The sequence below is a fragment of the Solanum tuberosum genome, unplaced genomic scaffold, assembly GCF_000226075.1.
Source record: "Solanum tuberosum cultivar DM 1-3 516 R44 unplaced genomic scaffold, SolTub_3.0 scf00192, whole genome shotgun sequence".
Classification (NCBI taxonomy): Eukaryota; Viridiplantae; Streptophyta; class Magnoliopsida; order Solanales; family Solanaceae; genus Solanum; species Solanum tuberosum.
This window is the reverse complement of record NW_006239115.1, coordinates 33,327-55,781: the sequence shown is the minus strand read 5'-3', so window position 1 is coordinate 55,781 and position 22,455 is coordinate 33,327. Positions and strand designations below refer to the sequence as shown.

The 22,455-nt window shown below is 34.2% G+C and overlaps 2 protein-coding genes across 3 annotated transcripts; one reads left to right on the top strand and one right to left on the bottom strand.

Moving 5' to 3' along the window:
- Positions 1-4,174: 4,174 nt before the first annotated feature.
- On the bottom strand, positions 4,175-15,477 carry LOC102599946 (uncharacterized protein At1g04910). 2 transcript variants are annotated; one of them, XM_006355038.2, is made up of 10 exons: positions 14,762-15,477; positions 12,624-12,693; positions 10,359-10,426; positions 10,168-10,256; positions 9,141-9,338; positions 7,910-8,114; positions 7,654-7,821; positions 5,448-5,615; positions 5,164-5,354; positions 4,175-4,941 (listed from the first exon to the last, which is right to left on the bottom strand). In XM_006355038.2, exons 1-10 carry the CDS (start codon positions 15,176-15,178, stop codon positions 4,779-4,781), a joined length of 1,737 nt encoding a protein of 578 aa, XP_006355100.1. In that variant the 5' UTR covers positions 15,179-15,477; the 3' UTR covers positions 4,175-4,778. The 2 variants fall into 2 exon arrangements, with proteins under 2 accessions (XP_006355100.1, XP_006355101.1); XM_006355039.2 differs by lacking the exon at positions 4,175-4,941 and having other exon boundaries at positions 5,206-5,340.
- A 1,696-nt stretch (positions 15,478-17,173) lies between these two features.
- Positions 17,174-21,583, top strand: LOC102599620 (phytanoyl-CoA dioxygenase). Its single transcript, XM_006355037.2, has 8 exons — positions 17,174-17,434; positions 17,573-17,633; positions 18,341-18,409; positions 18,525-18,643; positions 19,548-19,695; positions 19,784-19,928; positions 20,047-20,133; positions 21,165-21,583. The coding sequence occupies exons 1-8, from the start codon at positions 17,252-17,254 to the stop codon at positions 21,205-21,207; spliced, it is 855 nt and encodes a 284-aa protein (XP_006355099.1). The 5' UTR covers positions 17,174-17,251; the 3' UTR covers positions 21,208-21,583.
- Positions 21,584-22,455: the final 872 nt, after the last annotated feature.

Here is a 22,455-nt window from a genome sequence, read left to right as displayed (position 1 = left end):
ATATGCTCTCCAATCTCCATACCTCTCCCATAATTCTTACAATTGAGTTTCAGTTCACACTTCACACTGATATCGTATATTGGTAAAGAATTTACTCACACAAGATATTTAAATTAAATTAATAATTTTAAATAAAGTATTTTTAATTGAAATATATAGTCAAACGTCTATTATATCTTGTGTTAATCTGTCAAAAGGTTATATCTTGTGTTAATCTATCAAAAGGTTATATCTTAATTTTAGAGCGTAAAATCTACAAAGTGTACAATTTTATTGTATCCATTTGAATTATGCACTTTTTAAAAAAGAAAATATATAAGTTATACATATATGTATACAATTTGCAACCTTATCTAGAAGCAGAGGTGGAATCGTAACTTTCGGCAAGTAAGTTCAAAAAGGTAAAAAAATGTCTCTAGCAACAATCAAATCCATAATAATGAGGTAAACACTAAACCCTTCGGCCCCCAGAACTAAAGTGGGATTCAGAACTTAATATTTATACATAAATAACTAAATTAACTTTATATCTGTAATGTAATTTTTCACCGAAAGAAATTAAACAATTTAAGAAATTGTATGTGAACACAAGGAAGAGTAGACACTAGACAATAGCAACACATACCTGCACCAGGATCATTTTGGCCTATAGACAACTTTCTTTCATGTCTTTTTTTGTGATGCTTTCACATGTAATCAAATTGCATTATTTTCGAGTTTAAATTAAATTTTATGTAGAGGGTATATAAATATTTCTACAATCAAATCACTTAACTAAAAAAATAATACGTAACCAACTCTATTCAATACTTGCGTTGTTCATAGCCTAGAATTAATAAACATAACTACATAAGTAATCTATTGTAACAAACTAAATTACATTAATGGATTACGTGAAAATTTCATACTACATTGATTTTGTGAGAAATTCATTACATTTATCAATATAAAATAACTTTAAGTTCTTTAATTTTTATGAGTTTAATTTCTATGTATAGATAATATATGTAAGAAAATGTACACTCCTATCAGAAAAATCCCCAATTCTCATTTTGGAGCTTCAACTCTCACATGAAGTTCTTGTTTCGACAATTCAAAAATTGGAGAAGGCTTCAGATCATTTCAAAGAGAATAATAACAAGTAATTCTAATCAATCACGCATTGATTTGTAATTGTGAAGAATTTCATATTGGTGCTTTATGTGGTAGGTAGTCTCTTCTGACTTATGAAATCCTCACCTCCTCAACTAACTCTTAGATTAAGTTAGCCTTATGATTTGATATGTCAAAGTTGTATTCGTGATATTTATTAAGAGTCTCACGTCGATACTTTAAGAGATGCATGCATGATATTTTTAATATAACTTGTATAATACTCATTTCTTAACTTGATTCTTTATCATAACTTAAAATAAAATAACTTGTTATAACAAGTGTGAAAATTGTAAAATATATTTTGAAAAATTCATTATATCGTGACAACTAATGTTCTATTCCATTTCCACCACGGCATTGCCAAAGCCAATGATAAAAATGTTCCAATCCACATTTGCCCAAATTGAACTATACACAAACAAATCTTTTAGGTACGTTAAAACATGTAAAACTTGCACTTTACTCCCTCAGTCGTCAAAATACTTGTCATGTTTCACTTTTCGAAAATTAATATGATTAATTATTAAAAGTACTTAATATTTTAAACTTAAAACATAGATATTGACAACTAAATGAAAAATATCTCTATAAGTTGCAATTTCTCTAATTTTAATATGATGAAAAAATATATCTTAAAATATTGGTCAAGGTTTATGTAATTTGACTGTCGAGAAAAAAATATGACAAGTAATTTGGGACGAGAGATTTATAATATTACAACAAAAAAGACATTTAGTGACAATATATTTTTCTTTTAGCTATCATATTTGTTCCTGCAAAAACATTTAGCTGCAATTGAGTTATGTTATTACATCCAGAATCGCTAAAGCCTTCAGCGACATTTATATAAAGTGTTGGTTATAATAATTATTCCCACTAAATATAATATAACGATAATTATATTATTACCATTAAATAATTGCCACAAAATTCTTTATTTGTTATAGTATAGTCTGAATTTCAAATTTAAGATGTCAATATGCACTCAAACTCATGTCAATTTACACTACTTAGAGAATTAAAAAGGGACAAGGCACTGATTTATCCTTTATAAAAGCATGGGATAGAAAGAATGTTTGGGACAAAATACAAGAGGCTACGTGCGGCAAATAAATGATCAGATCGAATTTAGACAGGTCATAATAAGCTAAAATAATGAAAGGGTCACTATCTAATCCCTGCCCAAAGGTTGGTCAACTCATGTTTTTGATGTGTATTTTACAAAAATGAACATTTTTCAATTTTTGACATTACTTGCTTTATGAATATTGAAAAGAACTTTAAATTTATCGAGTTTTGCCTCATAAATTATTTTGACTTTGAAGGACCACAAGATAAGCAAGGGTTAAAAATTCAAGACCACCATTTTAAAAGTTATTGGGTGTAATTTCCTGAATTTTTAATTTTAGTTTTTTTAATATAATTTGTTCAATTATCAAAAAAAAAAGAACTCATAAAAAGAAATACATTTTTTTTTTATATGGCTATATAAAAAATTTATTAATATTTTGATAAAGTTTTGTATAAATGAATTTAGCCCAAACAACTCAACTATTAAATAGACAAAATTTGAGTGGATTAAAATAAACTAAGTTAATTTATGATTTAAAGTAAATTAAGGTAATATATTAGCCGATTAATGACACACCCAAACTTCTAAGCCCCCAACTTTAATGGATTAAGGGTGTGTTCGATATGAAGGAAAACTTTTTCAGGAAATATTTTTCAATTTTCTTATATTTGTTGGTCAAAATTTTTGGAAAATATCTTCTCTAGGAAAATAAATTTCTAAAAGTAGAAACAATGACTTCCCTAACGAAAGTGTGGAAAACAAGTTCTATAAATCGTATTTCAAGGTACAAAACTTGTCGACATTACCTTCAGCTGCAAATTGGACCTATACATCTTCACAGGTTAGATTTGGGCTCCTTCATGAATAATGGGTTACATTTTGGGCAAGTTTATTTCACGGATTAAAATGGGCTACCCCCGAATTAGCCCATGAGCAATTTATATCGTAAAAATTACTTATAGTATTAAGAGCTAATTACATCCTATTTCTATTTTTTTTTTCTCAAATTACAAAATTCCTTTAATTTATAGGATCTCAGATACATCAGGTCCTCAGAAACTTGTGAATACATAGCTCACAGATTGTGAATGATACATTATTTAATGGAAGGAATGTATCCGAGGGGATAAGGAGATATATCCGAGAGTGGATAGGGATGAATCCGAGAAGAGATTTTTGTATTTTTTTTAAAATTATAGGAAATTTTAGAGATTATGATAAAATAAGATGTGTATTTATGTATTTTTTTTCATTTATATCAATGCCCAAATCGTTGTTGGCTCAAACTTTACGAAATAGGAAGTCACTTTTTTGGAGTTTATGCATCTCAAAACACAAATTTGGGATCATTTTAATTTTTTGTGTATACTAATCCTTGAATTTTTTGAAATATGTGTGACCGACCTTGTTTGAGCTCACACTTTTTTGGGTCCATTGGTGACAACTGATAACCTATTAAATGACATTCGTTATTTTGAAAGGCAGGCATCGTTCGCTTTTTGAACGGTATAAATCACAAAATAGGAATTCAAAATTATCTTAATTTTTCATGAATATTAGTCTATAAATTTTCCGGAATTTGTGTGACCAACTTTGTTTCCAAATCAAGCACAGCCATTTATAAGTAGCATTTGGCACATACTATGGTAAATGCTTTTGTCAGACACAATTAATGGCATAATACATAAATGTGCCCTTTAACTTGATCTTATTTCACAATTATGTCCTTCAATTTTGGGTGTGCACAAATAGACACTCAAACTTGTATAAAGTTGAATAAAGAAACACATGACTCTATTGTCACGTAGGATGCATGTGTCTATTTATTCAATTTTTATACAAGTTTACCCAAAGTTGGAGGACATAAATGTGAACTGAAGTCAAGTTAAAGGGCATATTTATGTATTACGCCCACAATTAATCAAGGAAAATTCCACACATTTGTAGTGAGCTCTGAAATGAGATGATAAATCTAGTGAAACTGAGACAAATAAATATCAACAATGGAGAGATCATCTAACATTGGCAAGAAAGGATCTCCAAAGTAAGACTTTGGAACCCTGATTTCTGATAACCCTACACTCTTCTCATCCTGTTCCTATAATCTAGGACTCCTACTTCACTTATGTGCAAAATCCTCTCTCATGAAACTAATGTGCAAATATGTCTCGTGTCAACTCACGGCTTGTTAGATACAGCAGCTGGAGGAATATGAATCTGCTATGGGAAATCAATGATCGGGGTTACATCACTGATGGAAATGACTTCCCCATTCTTCCTCGCACCATCAAGTACAAAAGTGTACCCTCAAACATGTGCCCGGGAGATGATCAAATTGATCGGTCACACAAATCCCAGAAGCAGCTCCAAGATTCAGTAAGCCCCTCTCCATAGTGGAAGGAAAAAAAATGAAAGAATCACACAGTTAGCAGCTGAAGTTCATATGTACTACAAGAGCAAGAACAGCACCTGCTGACATGCACACAGGATAGCAGCGGAAGTTCATGCGTACTACGAGAATAAGAACACCACCTATTGACAGGCACATAGGTCACGTTACTGAGGAGGATCTAGAATCCTCAGTCCTGTTACTCCGACACATGCAATCTGGGCAAGGGAATGAATATATTGAGTCATTTGGTCTTTTAATCTCAATTCCTTTTGAATCACTATGTGCTCGTATACTAAGCATTTGCCGCTTGAAGCTCTTCCACCTGTAAGATGAGCGCATGGAAAACATACACCGGTCAAAAGCAATGCAAAGCCAACATACAAGACTGCATAGACTTACCAAAGGTGTTTTCGATCCCCATAACTGCTTCTTTCAGTTTCTTTGTCCTTTTTTATTTTTTTTGGATAGGGGGGCTTCTTTCAGTTTATAGAAAGGTCTCACGTAAACAGAAAAAAAAATGGCAGAAAGTTAACCAAAACCTTACCCGATATTGGGATTATCATATAACAAAGCTAACTTTCTCTTGTCTGGCCTGATGGTCCTGGAGTGCCCGCCATATAAGTATCTTCTATGCCCCAACAGAAAGTGGGGGAAATTGCCTCCCTGAGTTGTCACGAATACTTCACTATGAAGGCAAACAGTATAGTCTATGGCAGCCATCCTGGAAGAGTAATTCTATAAGCAATAACTTGAGTCAGACAGTAGCCAAAGAGGAGGGGTGAGAGGGGGGAACTAAAATGCCTGGAAGGAAAATCAAACAATTTAAACCTGAAATGGGCCTAATTCTTCTGGGGATGCCAGCATTTCTTTAGTTTGTAAAAGAGGAAACATTTCTAATAGTGGTTTCATATGTCGCTCAGAGTCGTATATTTTTCCAGATGCTAAATAGATGGATGTAACCTTGTCAAATCCCATGCCTCTTAACATCAAACCAACCTGATAAAAAGTGTGCAGAAAATTAGCAAGGAAATTATTTTAGGGTAAATAGTTTTATTAACAATAAGAGGGAAACCCTATACAAGCCAAATACTTAGAAACGAGAACCTACATCAAACTATGGTTATTAATGAAAGAAACCCAATCTTCTAAACAAATAGGGATCTTATTGGCCAATCTTCTATACAAATAGGGATCTCATGAGTACACCAAAAGGAAACTAGAAACAAAAGACTATTTTGCAAATTTATAAAATTTTGTTCGACCAGTTCAAGAGCTCTCATATTTTTCTCTTTCCAAATAACCCACATAATTGCTAAAGGGTCAACCTTCCGTGCCCTTTGACTTCTCTCTCCCCTTCTTATATACCCTCAGCTATGCAGCATCTCCTTCACTAGTTCGCATCACCCATTGCAGCTCAAATCAGTTAAGAACCACCCTCCACAATTGATTTGCCACTTGACAATACAATAGAAGATGATCTATATTTTTGCCTGAAGATTTGCACATGAAACACCAACTAACATAGATGACCCTCCTATTTCTAAGGCTTTCCACTGTCAAAAAAATTCCCCTTGATTTAAACATTTCTCCTTTCCTTCAAAAAAGAACAACAGATCATTCCCCTTGCTTTCAACTAAGCCAAGAAAAACACCTGCTTCAATGCCCTGTGGAAACCCGTATAGAGCAATGAGGAAAGTTACATTCCTCTCCTTGGTAAACTCTTGTAATAAAATTAAAGAGTGAATAGACCATCTCTACTCTCTCACCATTTACATACATCCAATTTATCGTTCAATATATCTTGCCCACACTAAAAACTCAACCATATTATGAAATTCTTCCCCCTCCCTATCATGTAGATTGCTCCAAAATCTCAAATCCCAATGAGACTTACAAATTTGTTGAACTGTCATCTCACTTTGGCAAGACATTCTGTATGTGTTAGAATAGACTTTCCTCAACTTGTTCTCATATACTCACAGAAACTAACCATGCTTCCATGTAACACTCCGAAAATTCGGGTTGGACTTGGAATACTAAATTTCGTGTGGTTTGACCTGAACTATGATAAATCATGTAGTGTTGAAAGTTGATATCTTAGCATGTACAGAGTGTACAAAAGATTTGGAGTTGAAAGGAATTGAGAAGGACTCGAGAGCCAATATGCAGTTGCAGAATGCCATATTCCCACACATATCTTTTTTCCAATATGCAGACCATTTTTTCCTTCTTTCCACAAGCATCTTTTTTTCCGTACTCCTAGCCTCTTCTTTACTCTCTCAATCACTAAATTCCCACACAGCCATGTCTTTGTAGAGGCACCCAACAATAGACACGAAAATGATAAAGCATCAAGGAAAAGAAAAAACAAATAATTGTTGATATACAGTAGCAATGCTTGAAAGGTAAAGCCTACATAAGCAGGATGTAGAACTGCAATAGATCTTATGAAAATAACATATGGTTCTTAGATTACTAAACACTAGTCACAATCCTTGCAACTGAACTATGACAGTGGATATTGACTAAAGAAGACAAAGAAGAAGGATACTCCACTCACATTGCCACGGCAATCTTTTCACACATGATTGAACAAGGAGAAGAAATTTTCAAAAATCACCACCAATTATGCTACTCAAGTCTCACGAGTTACTTAGTAGTCCCTTCTTGGTGAACTAGGGTAAGTCAAGAAATTCAATACTAGTAAAACTAATGAAATTATCCAATTTTACACTCTCATCATCTCATAAGGATCCTCATGCCCAGCATAAGTATACACTAAATCTCAGACAAAGGTACGATATTCAAGGAATTGAAATTAAGGTCAGGTACAAAGAAGTGCCATCTCCAGAAAGTATTTTAAACCATATGCTTTCTAAACAAAACTTGTTCTTTAGGAAGGAAGTCTCACAAAGGATCAGAATGCTCTGATCAAGCCAAGAAAGTACAGTCATACAACTTATCCGAAACATGACATGTTCCATTAACATTAAGTCAAGTCTCTTGAAAAGGAATAAAAATGACAATATATTACCTCTAAAGGAGTCAAGGGACACTTGCCATTAATCCTGATTGCTCCAGGACGAATCACACGACCAGGTTTTGTAAATTTTCCCTTCCATCCTCTCTCTCTTGCAGCATCCATGTCCCTTTTTTCTTCTCCACCACCATCATACATGCAACAAGAGAAAGCCACCATATCCTGCAAGAGAATATGATCAAGGCTCAATACCCTTGGAAAACTAAGCTATGGAGCACATACAAAATCAGTTTACACACATGAAACTAACCTCCTCATAGCGGAGATGCACAGAAATATACTTTCCACTATTGTTGGCACTTCGTTCTTTCATTCTTGACACCAATGTTTCCCCCAAACTCAAAATGGGATTTGAAAATCTAAGGGCTTCATAATTTGCCAGGCACCTAAGCTGCTGAACTGCTGGAGGAGCATCAAATGATAAACGGTTTGCAAATGGGGATATTCTGATGAGCCTGGTGAATGATTAGACACACTTAGCAAAACTGTGGCCATAAATAACAAAACAAAATGCTTCAAATATGAAGAAACGAACCTACCAATTAAGCATCAAAGAACTGGCAAGGAATATATCCAATTGACCAAACATGGTAATAGACTCTTTTTTTTGGAGAATGAAACACGATAACAGACTTAGTTATTGGAAGTCTAGGCATTCACAATTCTAGAGCTTGTTAGCCAAGCTTTCAATGTTCGCTTTTTTTTTCTTTTCGAAATTGGTAACTGTATATATAAACAAAGAACCAAAACAATACTTAGGTACTAGTTGAAACCATATTTACATGAGAGCTCTAAAAATCCGAAGTCTGCTTATCTTTAAAAGTGACTTTTTGCCCGATCAGGTTTCAGAGAAAGTATTTTTGAATAGTAGCAGCTTGTGTTTGGTGAAATAATTTGAGAAGAACTTTTACTATTAAAGAAGCAGTTTGTGTTTTGCCAATCTTTCCGGAAAAAAATGCTTTTCATTGTAAAACAACGAAAGGAGCATGTAAAGATTCCTTTTACAACTAGTACTTTCCAATGATATATGAATTTATTGTGAGAAATTTTATTTATTCTTCAATTTTATTTAATTAAATGTAAGAGAATCACAAAATAGAGAGGCGGGTTTATTATATTTCAATCATAGATGTGCTGTCAACAATACATGAGTTCAATGTTTTGACTGTTGTTTAGCAAGTTTGGAGAAAATAATTTTGAAATGGTGTTTTAACCCAAGAAAATATTAGAACTTCTTTTGCTTAGGTTAGAAACTAATTTTTTTCAACTTCATCTCCATAGCAAACACTTCGGATACTCACAAAAGCACTTATTTTTTTCCAAGAACTTGATCAAACAACTTTACTCTTCAACATAAGTACTTGTTTTAGAAAGTAAGCACTTCTAGTTTTATATATATATATATGACACTAATATTCTAACTAAAGGCAGTTCGGCCCAAGAGCCAATAGTGGTGACAAAAAAAATGTCCAAAAACTCACTTTTCTTCAAGCAGCTTTGGATGAACTGTATCCCTGTAGTAACTGATGGAGGACCAAGCTTTGATCTTGAAGTTGTAAACATTGCTCATATTGTAACCGAACCTTTGCATAATATAATCAGGAATCTTGTCCACCACTCGCACATCATTGGCTAGGGTTTTAACAAAAAAATCTTCATCATAAATCTCTCCGAACTTGCTGCAGAGAACAAATGCCGAGCATTTTTATGATTTGAAATGAAAGGAAGGTGTAGAGATGGATATTAAACAAGATTGATCAAGAGAGCAGCCATGATTAAAACGAACACCCACTATACCATAAATAATTTCACGACAATCCACCACCAGATTGACAAGAATGGTACTAGGTTGCGTGAAGTAAATCAGATTTTAGTTTGCTTCATCAATATCTCAGAAGGACATGACCATGAACCTAAGGTACAGATTCACCAAACCTCCGAATCTGTTCAAATTCTAGGGCTACTACCATCTTATTGTGGTCATTTGTGATATATTCAATTATGATTTGATGGAATCTCGACTCCTATTAGCACCCTCAAGGCTAGATGTTTGGATGTTTATTCAGCTGGCACTTTCTCTCCCCTGTTAACCGTGTGGATAACTTTTTAGATTTTGTTAGTTCTCTGTCTTTACCGTAGTAGAATATTCAGGGAATTTTTTTGGCTGTTTTACAGGTAAGTTTGCTTCATGTTTTGTTTGAAGCAGCTTCTTTTGCGCTCTTGTAACATTTGCATCTTCTTGATGCTTTTCTAATATGATTTGATTACTTTACCCAAAAAAAAGAGGTAGTACACATTTCTATTAAAGAGAAGCCAATTTAATGCTATAAGAGCAGGTAAAGCATCTCAAGAGCTTTTCATTAGAAAAAACTAGTCTAGGTAATGATAGCAGCAACTAAAAACTATTTATGCTTCTACCAAATTTCTGAGTATACAGTATATAAATCTCCCGCTAAAGAAGGTACTGAATTACTCAAAGCAAACAAAGAAGATGAAACAGCAGCCAACCTTGGATCCCTCCAAATGCTATGAAAATGGAAGTGTGGGATGACCAGGGTTGCATTAAGAAAACCTGCCACAGCAACAGCATTGCATATCTGGACGCACAAAAGCAACATTAGTGATCTTAAACTATCATCGTCATCTAAACAAAACTTCAGCATTTCAATAACAATTATCTTTGGAACTGAAGGACATACCGATGTCCTTTGCTGATTCAGACCACCATTTGCCTCAATATAAAGGTAACCATTTGATTCAGGAATTTCTGAAGATATGTGAGACAATCTTAGTTCATTGATCACCAAACCTCGTCAAAATTAAAAAGAAAAAAAAAGAGAGAAAGAAACAGAATATCGTTGCATATTATTTCCAAACTCTGTAGAGCAATAGCACATTACTGTAGTTCTTGTTTTGATATCCATCACTCCATCAGTATTTATTATTGTTTTCAATAATCTATCTAGTATGTTGTTTATTGTGTTTCGATTGCTGCACTATTTTTTTGTTGTTGTGCTCCATTGGGTAGACTTTGCATTGTTTTCTTGTGACGTGTTATATTTCTTCTTTATATCTGGAATAGCTACATTTGAGCCGAGGGTCTTTGGAAACAGTCTCTCTACCTCCAGGGGGTAGTGGTAAGGTTTGCGTACATTCTACCCTCCCCAGACCTCACTTGTGGGATTTCATTGGGTATGTTGTTGATGTTGTTGTTGTCAATAGACCAAGAACCTCAAAATCGCCAATCTAGCAATATAGGATTTTGAATCTTAATAAATTATACACAAATTGTTTGTCACGTCCCAAACCTTGATGGAACGGATCGGTATCCATCGTAGTTGTAGTGTCTATGCAGCTTCAGATTCAAGAATGTTGAAACTGAGAACCAGTCACCATGGTCACAATGAGCTTTGAAAAGAAGAAAACATTTAATGGCGTTGAGGTCCTTTCACTATGTTTTACATTTACACTTTGGGTACAAAAGTTGATCTCTAACTCATATTAGAGCACTGCAAAAAAACGAGCTATAGCAATTGACAACAATCATTGAGGAGAACTGAAGAAACCTAGCCCTAATTCCAACAGTTTCTCATGATTAAGGTAAGATCTAATCCAGTGATGTGAAAGGCACTCGCCTCTCGCTTTAAGGGTTTAAGGAAATGGAAGTATATACAAGAATCTGATCCCAATTTCATGATTTTGAATTGAACTCCTCATGAGTTAATATAAATTCTATCTTGGACATACATTAGGGTTTGAAACATGAGATTAACATTAGGGGTTTGGCTTTTGATAAGATATGCAAGTAGAAAAGTTCTAAAGGATGACTACCCTATTTGACATTTTCTCCTTAAATTGTACTAGAGATTGTCTATTAATGACAAGCCCAACAGAAACTAAATGCATACAATGAGTCCTTACCGCACTCTGCAGGTGGGTATCCATATTAACCTGCCCTGTATAATCCCACAAGTGGAATTTGGGTTGGGGAGGGTAGAAGGTATGCGTACCTTACCCCTCCCTTTTGGGTGGAGAGGTTGTTTTTGATAGACTGCATCCATATTAATATATGGATATTGATATTGACCCGCCTCTATTGGCAGTGGGTGGAGATCAAGAGAAGCAAGTCGAGCGCATCATATTCTCCAAGAGTTGTGTCATGCCAATTTTCATATTTAATTTCTTATGTATCCACACGAAAGTGAGACCTCTAGTTCCTTTTTGGTCCACGCATGAGGTTCTTATTTGTATAGATGAGTGGGTGACTTTTGTAGAGTCATATTTTGGTGTACTTGTTGATATGAGGATTCCCCCGACATTAATAAAATCATTCACCATATTTTACAAAAGAGTGGTGCCACTAGAACGTTCACCGGAAAGAGACAAGCTCAAAAAAATTATGAAAAGAGAAAGTAAAAGCTTTGACCAGACAAATGTTGTAATGCTGCCAACTAATATTGCCTCAAAAAAATAATGCTGCCAACTAATAAAGAGAAGTTGCTTAGGTCTTTATCAAAACCATAGAGTTGTGGTACCATATGAAAAGAGATATCAAGAGGGAAAAGCTTGCCGGACAGGTCATGAAACAAGAGGGTGCTTATATAAGATATTAGTCCATTGGAAACAAGAAAAATTTAGACTATATGATAAAAAGATAATTCATTTAACTAAGAAAACTTAACTGAATACAGAGTTTATTAGTTTCTAAACTAATTAGAGAAGAATATTTTGTACTCTAAACCTCAACACGTATAATGAACATAAACTTTCAAGCATATAACTGCATTAGTTATCTTGAAATTCAAATTACTATAAGTTAATGCATTGGGAAACCTCCAATATAACCTGAACACAACCAGAGAGTTGCACTTACTATATGACTAATAATTAAGAGAGAGAAAGAGAGGCAGTATATAGCATACTAACAAGGATAAAAGATAAGTTTGATTCTCCAAATTTTGTACCTCCTGAGGATTTGTTAATGCATGGTCTCCATTCACCACCTCTATAGGAGTTTTTCCAAATTGTTGATATCTACAGGAAATTTGCACCTCTACTTAGTAAGATTTTAGAAGATCACCATCTTTAGGAGAATTTGAACTAAAATATCAGAAATCATAAAACAAGATCAAGTTACAAAGTAACACACTTACTGACACAAAGAAATCGGAAAAATTCAAGGGGGCAACAAGAACCTAAATTTAACAACAACAACAACAATATACCCAATGAAATCCCACAAGTGGGGTATGAGAGGGTGGTGCGTACGCAGTCTTACCCCTACCTTGTGAAGGTAGAGAGGTTGTTTCCAATAGACCCTCACCCAAGTAAAGCATATCAAACTAGGTATAAAACAGTAGAGAAGATGTCACGTTGAAAATAATGGAAAAAAGAACAGTAGTAACAACAAATAATATAATAACTGCAGCAAAGGAAAAAACCAGTACTAATAAAATCAAAAAATAAGAAAATAGGAGAAAAATAATGGTTATACTAACCACGACCACCTACTAACCTTCTACCATAATCCTTGACCTTCTTCATATATTTCTCGATAATCACCTCTCCCTAATACTTCTTCGGTTTACCTCTACCTCTCCACAGACCCACCATAGCAAACCTCTAACACCTCCTTAACTGGGCATTTGTGCATCTTTTATATGCATGAACTATTTCAGTCTTGTTTCCCTCATCTTATCCTACACGGAGGGAACCCCCACCTAATCCCGAATATCCGTGCTTCTAATTCTATCTTTCCTATTATGGCCACACATTCATCTCAACATTCTCATTTCGGCTACTTTTATCTTCTGGACGTGCAAGTTCTTGATCAGTCAATACTCCGACACATACAACATATTTGGCCTAAAAACTCCTTTATAAGAACCTAAATTTATCATAAAATATTTCACGATTAAACAAAAAACTCAATGTTTCTCAAAACATAGGGACTCGCCAATACTCCAACACATACAACATATTTGGCCTAAAAAATCCTTTATAAGAACCTAAATTTATCATCAAATATTTCACGATTAAAAAGAAAACTCGATGTTTCTCAAAACATAGGGACTCGACAGCAACAACACTAGTCACTTGGGTTTGTGCAGACTTCAGTGGGATTTCTGATTGCCTCAAATAATCACAAACAAACTTATGACCTTCAGACTATTCAAGGTCAAAAGACTACTTACTTGATTCTCACAATTCTCAGTAATGTTTTGATGTCATGCTGGAAGCAGAGAAAGGGTCTTGAACAATTAAAAAGTTTTTAAGGAGAACTCAACAGTCATATATATTATCTTAACATTTCTAAACACGTATGACAGACACACTGCTAAGAGGACTTTCACTCAACCACTGTAGGTGGAAATTGGAATTGGGAACACTAACTGAGATCAAATAAATCATTGTGCATATCCCTAGAGTCTCAACCCCTAGCAGCATTTCTACTCTTCTCCTATCCCCAAGAGCTCGTGACATTTGAAACCAGGTTAACACCTCCATCCAAGTGCCAGGATTCTACCTTCACATGCAACAACATAGTTTTTTCATTATAAATTCATGCAACATGTCAGAGTCCTTGTTTTCCATACATATCACTGATTATCCTACTTTTTGCTATATGCACCTCATACATCAATCTTTTGAATCTTCGGACAAGGAAAATGACACTTCAACCTCTTTCAGTAAGATAACAAGTAAACAATTAAAAGATCCCATCCAATTACATAGCAACCCAACTAGCAGCTATCATATACACTTTCTACAGAATACTCAGATGTACTGCTCAGCAAGCACTAGAAGTAACCAATGATGTGACAAAGATGAGGACAGAAGGAAAAGGAAAAAAAATCCATAGGGCAACAGTAAAACAATCATGATCAATGGCATTGATATACAACAGAGCAGAACCAAATACACTCAGGATTACAGATCTGGACTAAACAAAACAACTCAAACTGGAACAATACTAATTGAATAAAATTTGCGATGGAACTAACTCAGTGATCCCCAAAAACCCAAAAGTCAGTAAGACAAAAGAAAAAACTTTGTTTGTCAGTTCCACCAAAACCATAGAAGGCAAAGTAAATAATCTAACCGCATCAGCAGTGGAATTATCAGAGTTCATTTCAGGTCGAAGCTTATCATAGAGTTGAGGGCTCCGGTAAACAGACCCAGGAGCAGGACGGTGCCTGATAATAGGAACAACATCAAACGGTACTGTCCCCATATAAAACAATATCCCAGCAATATAAAGCAAAGGAGCAAATAGGAAAATCCCCTGACGACGAACCAGAACAGATAGAATAGCCCCAGTTATACGATTTGCTAGGGTTCTCGGTGGCTGTTGACCCGAAGTAAAACGGGCACTGGGTTTAACCCTTCCACCACCACTACCTCCACCTCCACCACCACTATTACTACTGCTACGTAAACGAGGCGACCGTGAACGTGGCGATGACGGCGTTGATGGGCTACTGTGTCCACTACTCGGTAGTCTATTATAAGCGTGCATAGCTCTCTGTTTCAATCTCTTACTGCTTCAGTTCATATTGCACACCAAAAACAACAAAAAAAAAAGCTCAAATTTCACAGAATTGATTGATCTAAAAGGGTTTTTCGAGAATCACTACCCAAAAAACCCAATTTTATTGAATTTTCAAAAGAGAATTTTTTTTTTGTTTTTGCTCCGACCCTTTGTTCCTCTCTCTTCAATGGATTTCAAGATTTGATGCTCCGGGTAGAGAGAGGGCGGAGGGAGGGAGGGAAGGTATAGAGAGAGTTGAAGAAGAAACGAAGAGGGCAAAGTGTTAAAAATGGTTTAACAAAAGAGAAAAGACGTTATGAGAAGAAGGTGCGCACGTGACCTGGAAAAAAAAAGATAGATGCACGTGCTCTGAGTATGGGCAGGTGGGGCATGCTGGAATAGTGCACTTCTGAGAAATAATATATGCATTAGTTTTATATATTAGTAGTATTTTATTTGATATATTAAAAGGGTAAAAAGGTCTGAAACTTTGCCATATAGAGTTTTTATGTCCTTTGTTAAGGGTATATATGAGTTACATTAATAACAAGGCGCATATCAATTCCAAATGGTAAAGTTGAGAGGTATATCAAGTCGTTTATGTATGTGATCATTTGATAGTCTCTAATAGAAAATATAAGGGGAAATTAAGCAAATATCCCATAAAAACAAAATAATTACAAACATATACCCCTTACATCCATACCCCACTAAATAATTACACTAGTTTTCCCCAACTAATTTTGTTTAACTCTCTCTATGTTATATATATATATATATATTGTATTGGTATCATTAAGGTTTTTTGTTCAGAATATATATTATATTGGTATCATTAAGGTATTAGTCACTGATACTATCATTGACTAATGAGTAATTTCTGAACAAGAAACGTTAATAATATCATAAAAATATATAAGCGAAATTATCAGCCTTAATGATACCAATACAATATATATCTACTGATTTAGTATCAGTTAAGCGAAAATTATAATTCTTAATGAATGAGGGTATGGGCTGAATTTGTTTTATTTTTCGAGAGAATGATATTGTTTGAATTACCTTGGATTTGGATATGAACATGTAATTATTTTGGGTTTTATGACCCATTTATGTAGTTTTCCTAAAATATAATGTCTTACCTTGTACTAGTAGTATCTTGTTTAGTAATTTTTCAACTTATGTATAACTAAATGCTTACTCTATTGTGCATTAAAGTGTATATTATTAATATATGAAAAATCATGATATTAGCAATGCGAGTTTATTTTTATGATCGTGGTGTTGGGTCAATTTTTTAGCAACTCTCAACTTATTCCATGTGATATCTATTGAGTATATGACACCTCCCATCAGCAACATGTACAATGTAAGAGTTCTCAACAACTATACTGATCACTAGGTCACAATATTGAATGTTAATGCAAAAGTTATTAATGCATGCATTTACATGATTAAAGACATAATTATCTCTAAAAAAAAAATTCTACATCTTTTCCACCATATGTGGAGGGTATTTTTATAAATAATAGTAATAATTAGAAAATATGCAATACATGTTATTTTTTATACACCAAATCAAACAACGCATAAAATATAATCTCTATGATTAATGCCAGCATTACTAATGGTGTAATACACTATATATTTAGTATTATTCTTATACATTCTACCAAATGATATGCAATTTATTTGACATTATTCTTATACATTCTATCAAACGATATACACATATTAAGATATTTATTTATTACTAATACATAATATTAATAATGTAATGAATTTTAATGTATACATTAACATTAGATTTGTGCATATATAGTACTCCCACCGTTAATTTTTGTCATCACCATTACGTAGGAAGATAAGATCATGAGATTTTTGGGTAAGAACATGAACATGCACCTAAACACAAAAACAAATATAAACTATTTTTTGAGTTTACATTTTAGTTCCAAACTTTAAGATAATTTGCACATTAGTTCTATAAATTATCAAAAGAAAATATACAGAAAATCTTCAACCCTTTTACAGCACCAACCGAAGCTCAGAAGGTCAAACATGGTGGTTATTGAAGGAAACCTCAATTCAGAGCAGCTTCAGTTCTTTGATTCTAATGGGTATTTGGTGTTAGAATCATTTGCAAGCCAAGAAGAGATCCAGTCTATGAGGAAGAGAATGGAACAGTTGCTTGATGAGTTTGATTGCTCTTCAGATGCTTCTGTTTTTTCTACCAAGAATCAAGTAAAGATTCAATTTTTATACTCTGTAGTTTGATTTTTGAATTCATTAGCTTAGTTTATTTGGTTTTGAGATAAACCCATGTTTCCCTTTTTTGTCTTTTTTTTATTTTGTGTGTGTTTTGTGGCATTTGGGTTTCAGCAAGAAACGACTAATGATCACTTCTTTGAAAGTGCTGAGAAGATTTCATTCTTCTGGGAAGGTATGCTTGTGTTTAATTTCTTCTTGTTTTTTTGTACTGTCTTTTAACTTATTAGGAGTTGTAGACATCAAAATTTTGTGGGACTAGAAAAGAGAGACGAATTCAATTTCAGTTAGTATTCTGGATTCTACTCTACTCTAATCTCTAGTTCATGCCTATACGTAGTATAATATATTCTGGAATATTCACAGAGATCAAGATGTGGATAGACTCTCCCTATCATCATAGTTCGAGAAATATGCTACGACCCTCATCATAGAGTAATCTTAGGAGATAAGAATCAAGGGATAAATATCCATATTGTTTTATCAATGAAATTATGTTTCTTCATATTTTGTTTGTGATTGCAATGTATTATTTATCCGTTTAAAATTTGTTGTAAACGGTAGTATTTACGAACAAGTTCAATTAAAATTGCAAAAGAACGAGTGAATGGATGTATTAATGGCTTTGAGTTTGCATATCAGTCTTTTCTCTTGGTTCTTGATTTTCAATTATAGCTGAGGAGACAGTTATCAGTTTATTATTGGCTTTCAAAGGATCAAAAACTGTAAAGATGTTAATTTTTTGTCGCCATGGAGAGACATTTTTTGGCGTTATTTAGATGATATGTAGTTCTATGTCTATAATTTTCAATTCCTTTCATAGGCTAATTTTGTTTTAAGTATTTGCTTAGGATGCTTTATTGATATTTATGGTCTTGGCAGAGAAAGCATTTGATGAAGATAGAAACCTAAAGCAGCCAAAGCAACTCTCAATAAATAAAGTTGGACATGGTATGGTTCTGTTGATTACTTGTTGTCAACAGAGTTGTTTCATTTTTCGAGTAACCTTTTTAGTCTCTACCTTAACAAGGTTGTTCTTAGATTTCTCGTACCTGTGCTATTGCAGCTCTTCATGAAAAAGATGCTGTATTTAATAAGTTCTCTAGCTCAGACAAAATCTCAAGCATGTTGCGGTCCTTGGGTTATAAGAGGCCAGTAGTCATTCAATCAATGTACATATTTAAGGTAAATTCTGGTATTGTTTTATCTAGTAATGGGGTTTCTCTGCCCTATATCTTTGTACGGTCCTCAGCTAAATCATGTCCAATCCTTGGTTGTTCAAGATCACCAGTCAGATAGGTGTGTGTCATTCTAGAAGGTTGGTGTCTTAGTAAGGCTAGAATGTATCCCAGTTGAAAAGTGATATTATTTCTGGACTTAATGTACGAGAAAAATCTCGATTCTTTTATTTAACAAGGTCAATGAAATTATCTAAAAGAAAAGCTTCCCAGGGTGTTAGGTCCTCCATACAAACGAGGTATATGTTTACCGGGGAAACGGTATGGTTAGATTTGTTATGAGGTCAAGGACACGTGTCGATATAACTCGTTAGGTTTGTGTATTAGCAGTTAGATATGTTCGTAAGCGAGCTAAGTAAAACAGTGAAGAAAATTAAATAATCGTAGGAAGCAGTAGAGCTTCGATGATTGTTGTTTGCATTGGATCCCAAAACCCATACTTGAGTAACCCATCAGTCCTATCTAATTTTTATATTAGTTGGATGAATCATGTACTCAATAGCATATTAGTTTTTGAAATAATATATGTTTGCTCATGTCGCATTACTTTGCTCGTGTTATCCAAGGATGCATCCATACCATGTTCACGTCTTGTCACTTTAAAAAATTCAAAGCCTCACTATGATGAAGTGAACTACTAAATGTTCTTTAGCCGTGCATATCCTCTTGTGTCCCTTGAAAATGCTTTTTCACTTGTCTCTAATAGTATGATGACATCGTAGAAGATATAGGTAGAGTCACCACACTCTTTGCAATTGAACAAATAACAGAAAAGAAACAAAAACCATGATGGAGTTGTAATTACTATTATCCATCCTTCTACTAGTGACATGTAAAACTCTGTTTTTCAGCAACCCGGTATTGGGGGTGAAGTGGTGCCGCACCAAGATAACTCTTTTCTGTACACTGAACCAACAACATGCACTGGCTTGTGGCTAGCTTTAGAGGACGCAACAATTGTAAATGGCTGTCTATGGGCTATACCAGGGTCCCACAAAAGTATTGTTTCTCCCAACTCTTCTTCGTCTTGCTACCTTTAAATCATTGAACTCCTTCATGTAACATACAAAATGTTCTATTTCTTTAGATGGCCTTGTGAGGAGATTCCTTAGAGATGAAAGTGGGGTTCATTTTGATAAGCCATCTCCATGCTATAGCCAGGAAGATTTCGTTTCACTTGAAGTAAAAGCTGGATCTTTGGTAGTCATTCACGGAGATCTTATTCACCAGAGGTCAGTCACTTTCAGAACTTCTCTTGGACCATATAGAACTGTCAGTTATGCTACCATTTGTATTTGGTTCGTTTGGGATGTTTTTTATCCATTCAATCTTCATAATGTATGGTTGCAGTTTTGAGAACCAGTCTTCAAAGTCACGACATGCATACAGTTTACATGTGGTGGATACTAATGGCTGCAAATGGGCAGAAGACAATTGGTGAGTGGCCAGGGTTTTGCTGTTTAATTTGCTGATTTTTAATTCTAAATGCCATAGTTTACTGAGGGGCAAAGCAGCAGAGTTGTGCTGACTGTAATTATCAGGAAAGACCTCTAATGTCTAATACGGAAGCTGCTAAGGTCCATGCAGTGTGTTCAGGGTGACTTGTAGATTATTAGGAACTTCACAGAGTTGTTCTCAATAATACAGTTTAGTATAGGTATTAACACATTATATTTTCTAAATTACTGAGAACTACGTGATATTTGCAAGGTAAGATTGCGTACAATAAGATTCAATTCGGTCCGATCTGTCCCCAGATCCGCATAGCAGGAGATAAATACATCAGACTGTCCTTTATAATAGCTACATCTCCACTTTGAGTCCATTGCATGGCACGTTGATTTGTTTTATCATCTTGTGGGAACCTATTTAATTTTGTTTTATCCTTGTAACCTCTTAAACTGGTCCTGAAGTGCACAGGTCTCCTCTTCTGACTTTTGAAAACTATACTTTAAACTAATCTTTAATGATATGGTTAGATACTCTTAGTCTTCTAGTTGTAAAGTTTATATTGTCCAGAATGCTTCGAAAGTTTACCTGATTTGTTTTTAATCTGTATTAGATCTGGATTGGATCGCATGTAGTTTCTTAGATGTGAGAAGTCATTCGATTTGTGCTCAATAATATGTCTTAGTATCAGGCAACCTCCAGTATAACTCTATAGATTCCGAAAATTGAGTATTTTCCTCCCTTGGATTATGACAGGACGGGGGTGGAAAGGGATGTACGTAGGCTGATAGTTTATATAAATGAGCACTAATTTCTGAGATGTAGCTTTGATTCATAGAATTCTTACCAAACAATAAGCCAAGTTACGTTGCCAATAAAAAATATGTTACGTTGCCAAGGAAAAAGGGTCAAGAGAAGGCATGTTTACAGTATTTGATGAAGGATTTGTAGCTGAAGATGTATAAGTTACTACTTTTGATCCAGCTTACATGTTACTTTTGTTTTTTGAAACTGTTCAGGATTAGAAGAAATGTAGATCCAGAGCCCTTGTTCAGTTCTTGAATCAACTTTCGACGAAGGTCCAAATTTGTTAGTGCAACATGGAAAATATCATTGAGAGGAATCAACAAAGAAAAGAAAAGCGGGTCAACAGCATCAACACATGTATTTGAGAGACTGTCCTCGGGCTGAGGAGTGTCCACATGAGTTTGTTGAGGTGTTTACTCATGCCTGTAGTTCTCTTTTATACTCTGTCTTCAGATTTCCATGAACTTTGTGAAATCATCCAAATCTGCCTTCATTAATGTTTATGGTTACATTACATATACTCTTATCATTACAAGATTTGTTCAAATATGCTCAAATCATCCTAAATGAAACTCAAACAATGAACATTACACCAAGTTAAAGTTTCACCTCAGTTGGAGCTCCACATCAACCTCACAATGTTAAACCAAACCTTGTTACATAATATTTAGCTTCTAATTCATTTGCATGACTAAATGGTGATATCTGAAAATGATAAAGATAAAGGTGTGAGAGAGATAGTCGTTTTGTGTGAAAATCGCATGTTCTTTCTACAAGTATTATTAGGGTGAAATGGTGGTGGTGTAACAATAATCTTCAAGTCGTGTTTTTGAGAGTGGAGTGAGAGAATCAATTGATATGACGATGATTAATTTAGAGAGATTTTGGATGATAATTGAGAAAAAATTGACTTTATCGACGAACTACCACACATAAAACATCAAATTGACTTGGTCCCAAAATCTTTAACTTCCAAATCAAGTGGCTTATAGAAACAAAACATTTTTTAGACTCTCAAGGAGTTGCAAAAACAACTTAGAGATGATCAATTTTATGAGAGAGGGTTTGAGTCCATGTGTTAGATTTGATGATATTTTAATTTGGCATATTCTTCAATATTTTTGAAGCCTAAGAACATGTTGAGCATCTAAGGTGCATGCATCTTTTATGTTCTAGACCAAAAAAAATGTTTGTTAATTTGAAAAGCTCATGTACTTTTGTGTTGATAAAGTAAACTTAGCTTTCTTTGTTTTGTGAAAGGTTTTAGCACCATAGCCACACCTTTTAAGTCAAACAACAATTTGCCGTGTATTAGTAGATGATATGTATACTTGAATTCACAATATTGACAAACATAGAGAATCTATACTCGAGCGATTTACTTTAGCCCTGAGGTGAGAAATCACTCTAATTTTATTTTTTGGGGGGGCTCAACTTCTACTTGTGAACCCATACGTCTCTTTTAGTCCCAATAAAATTGAAAAGAGAAAATCAAATGGCATA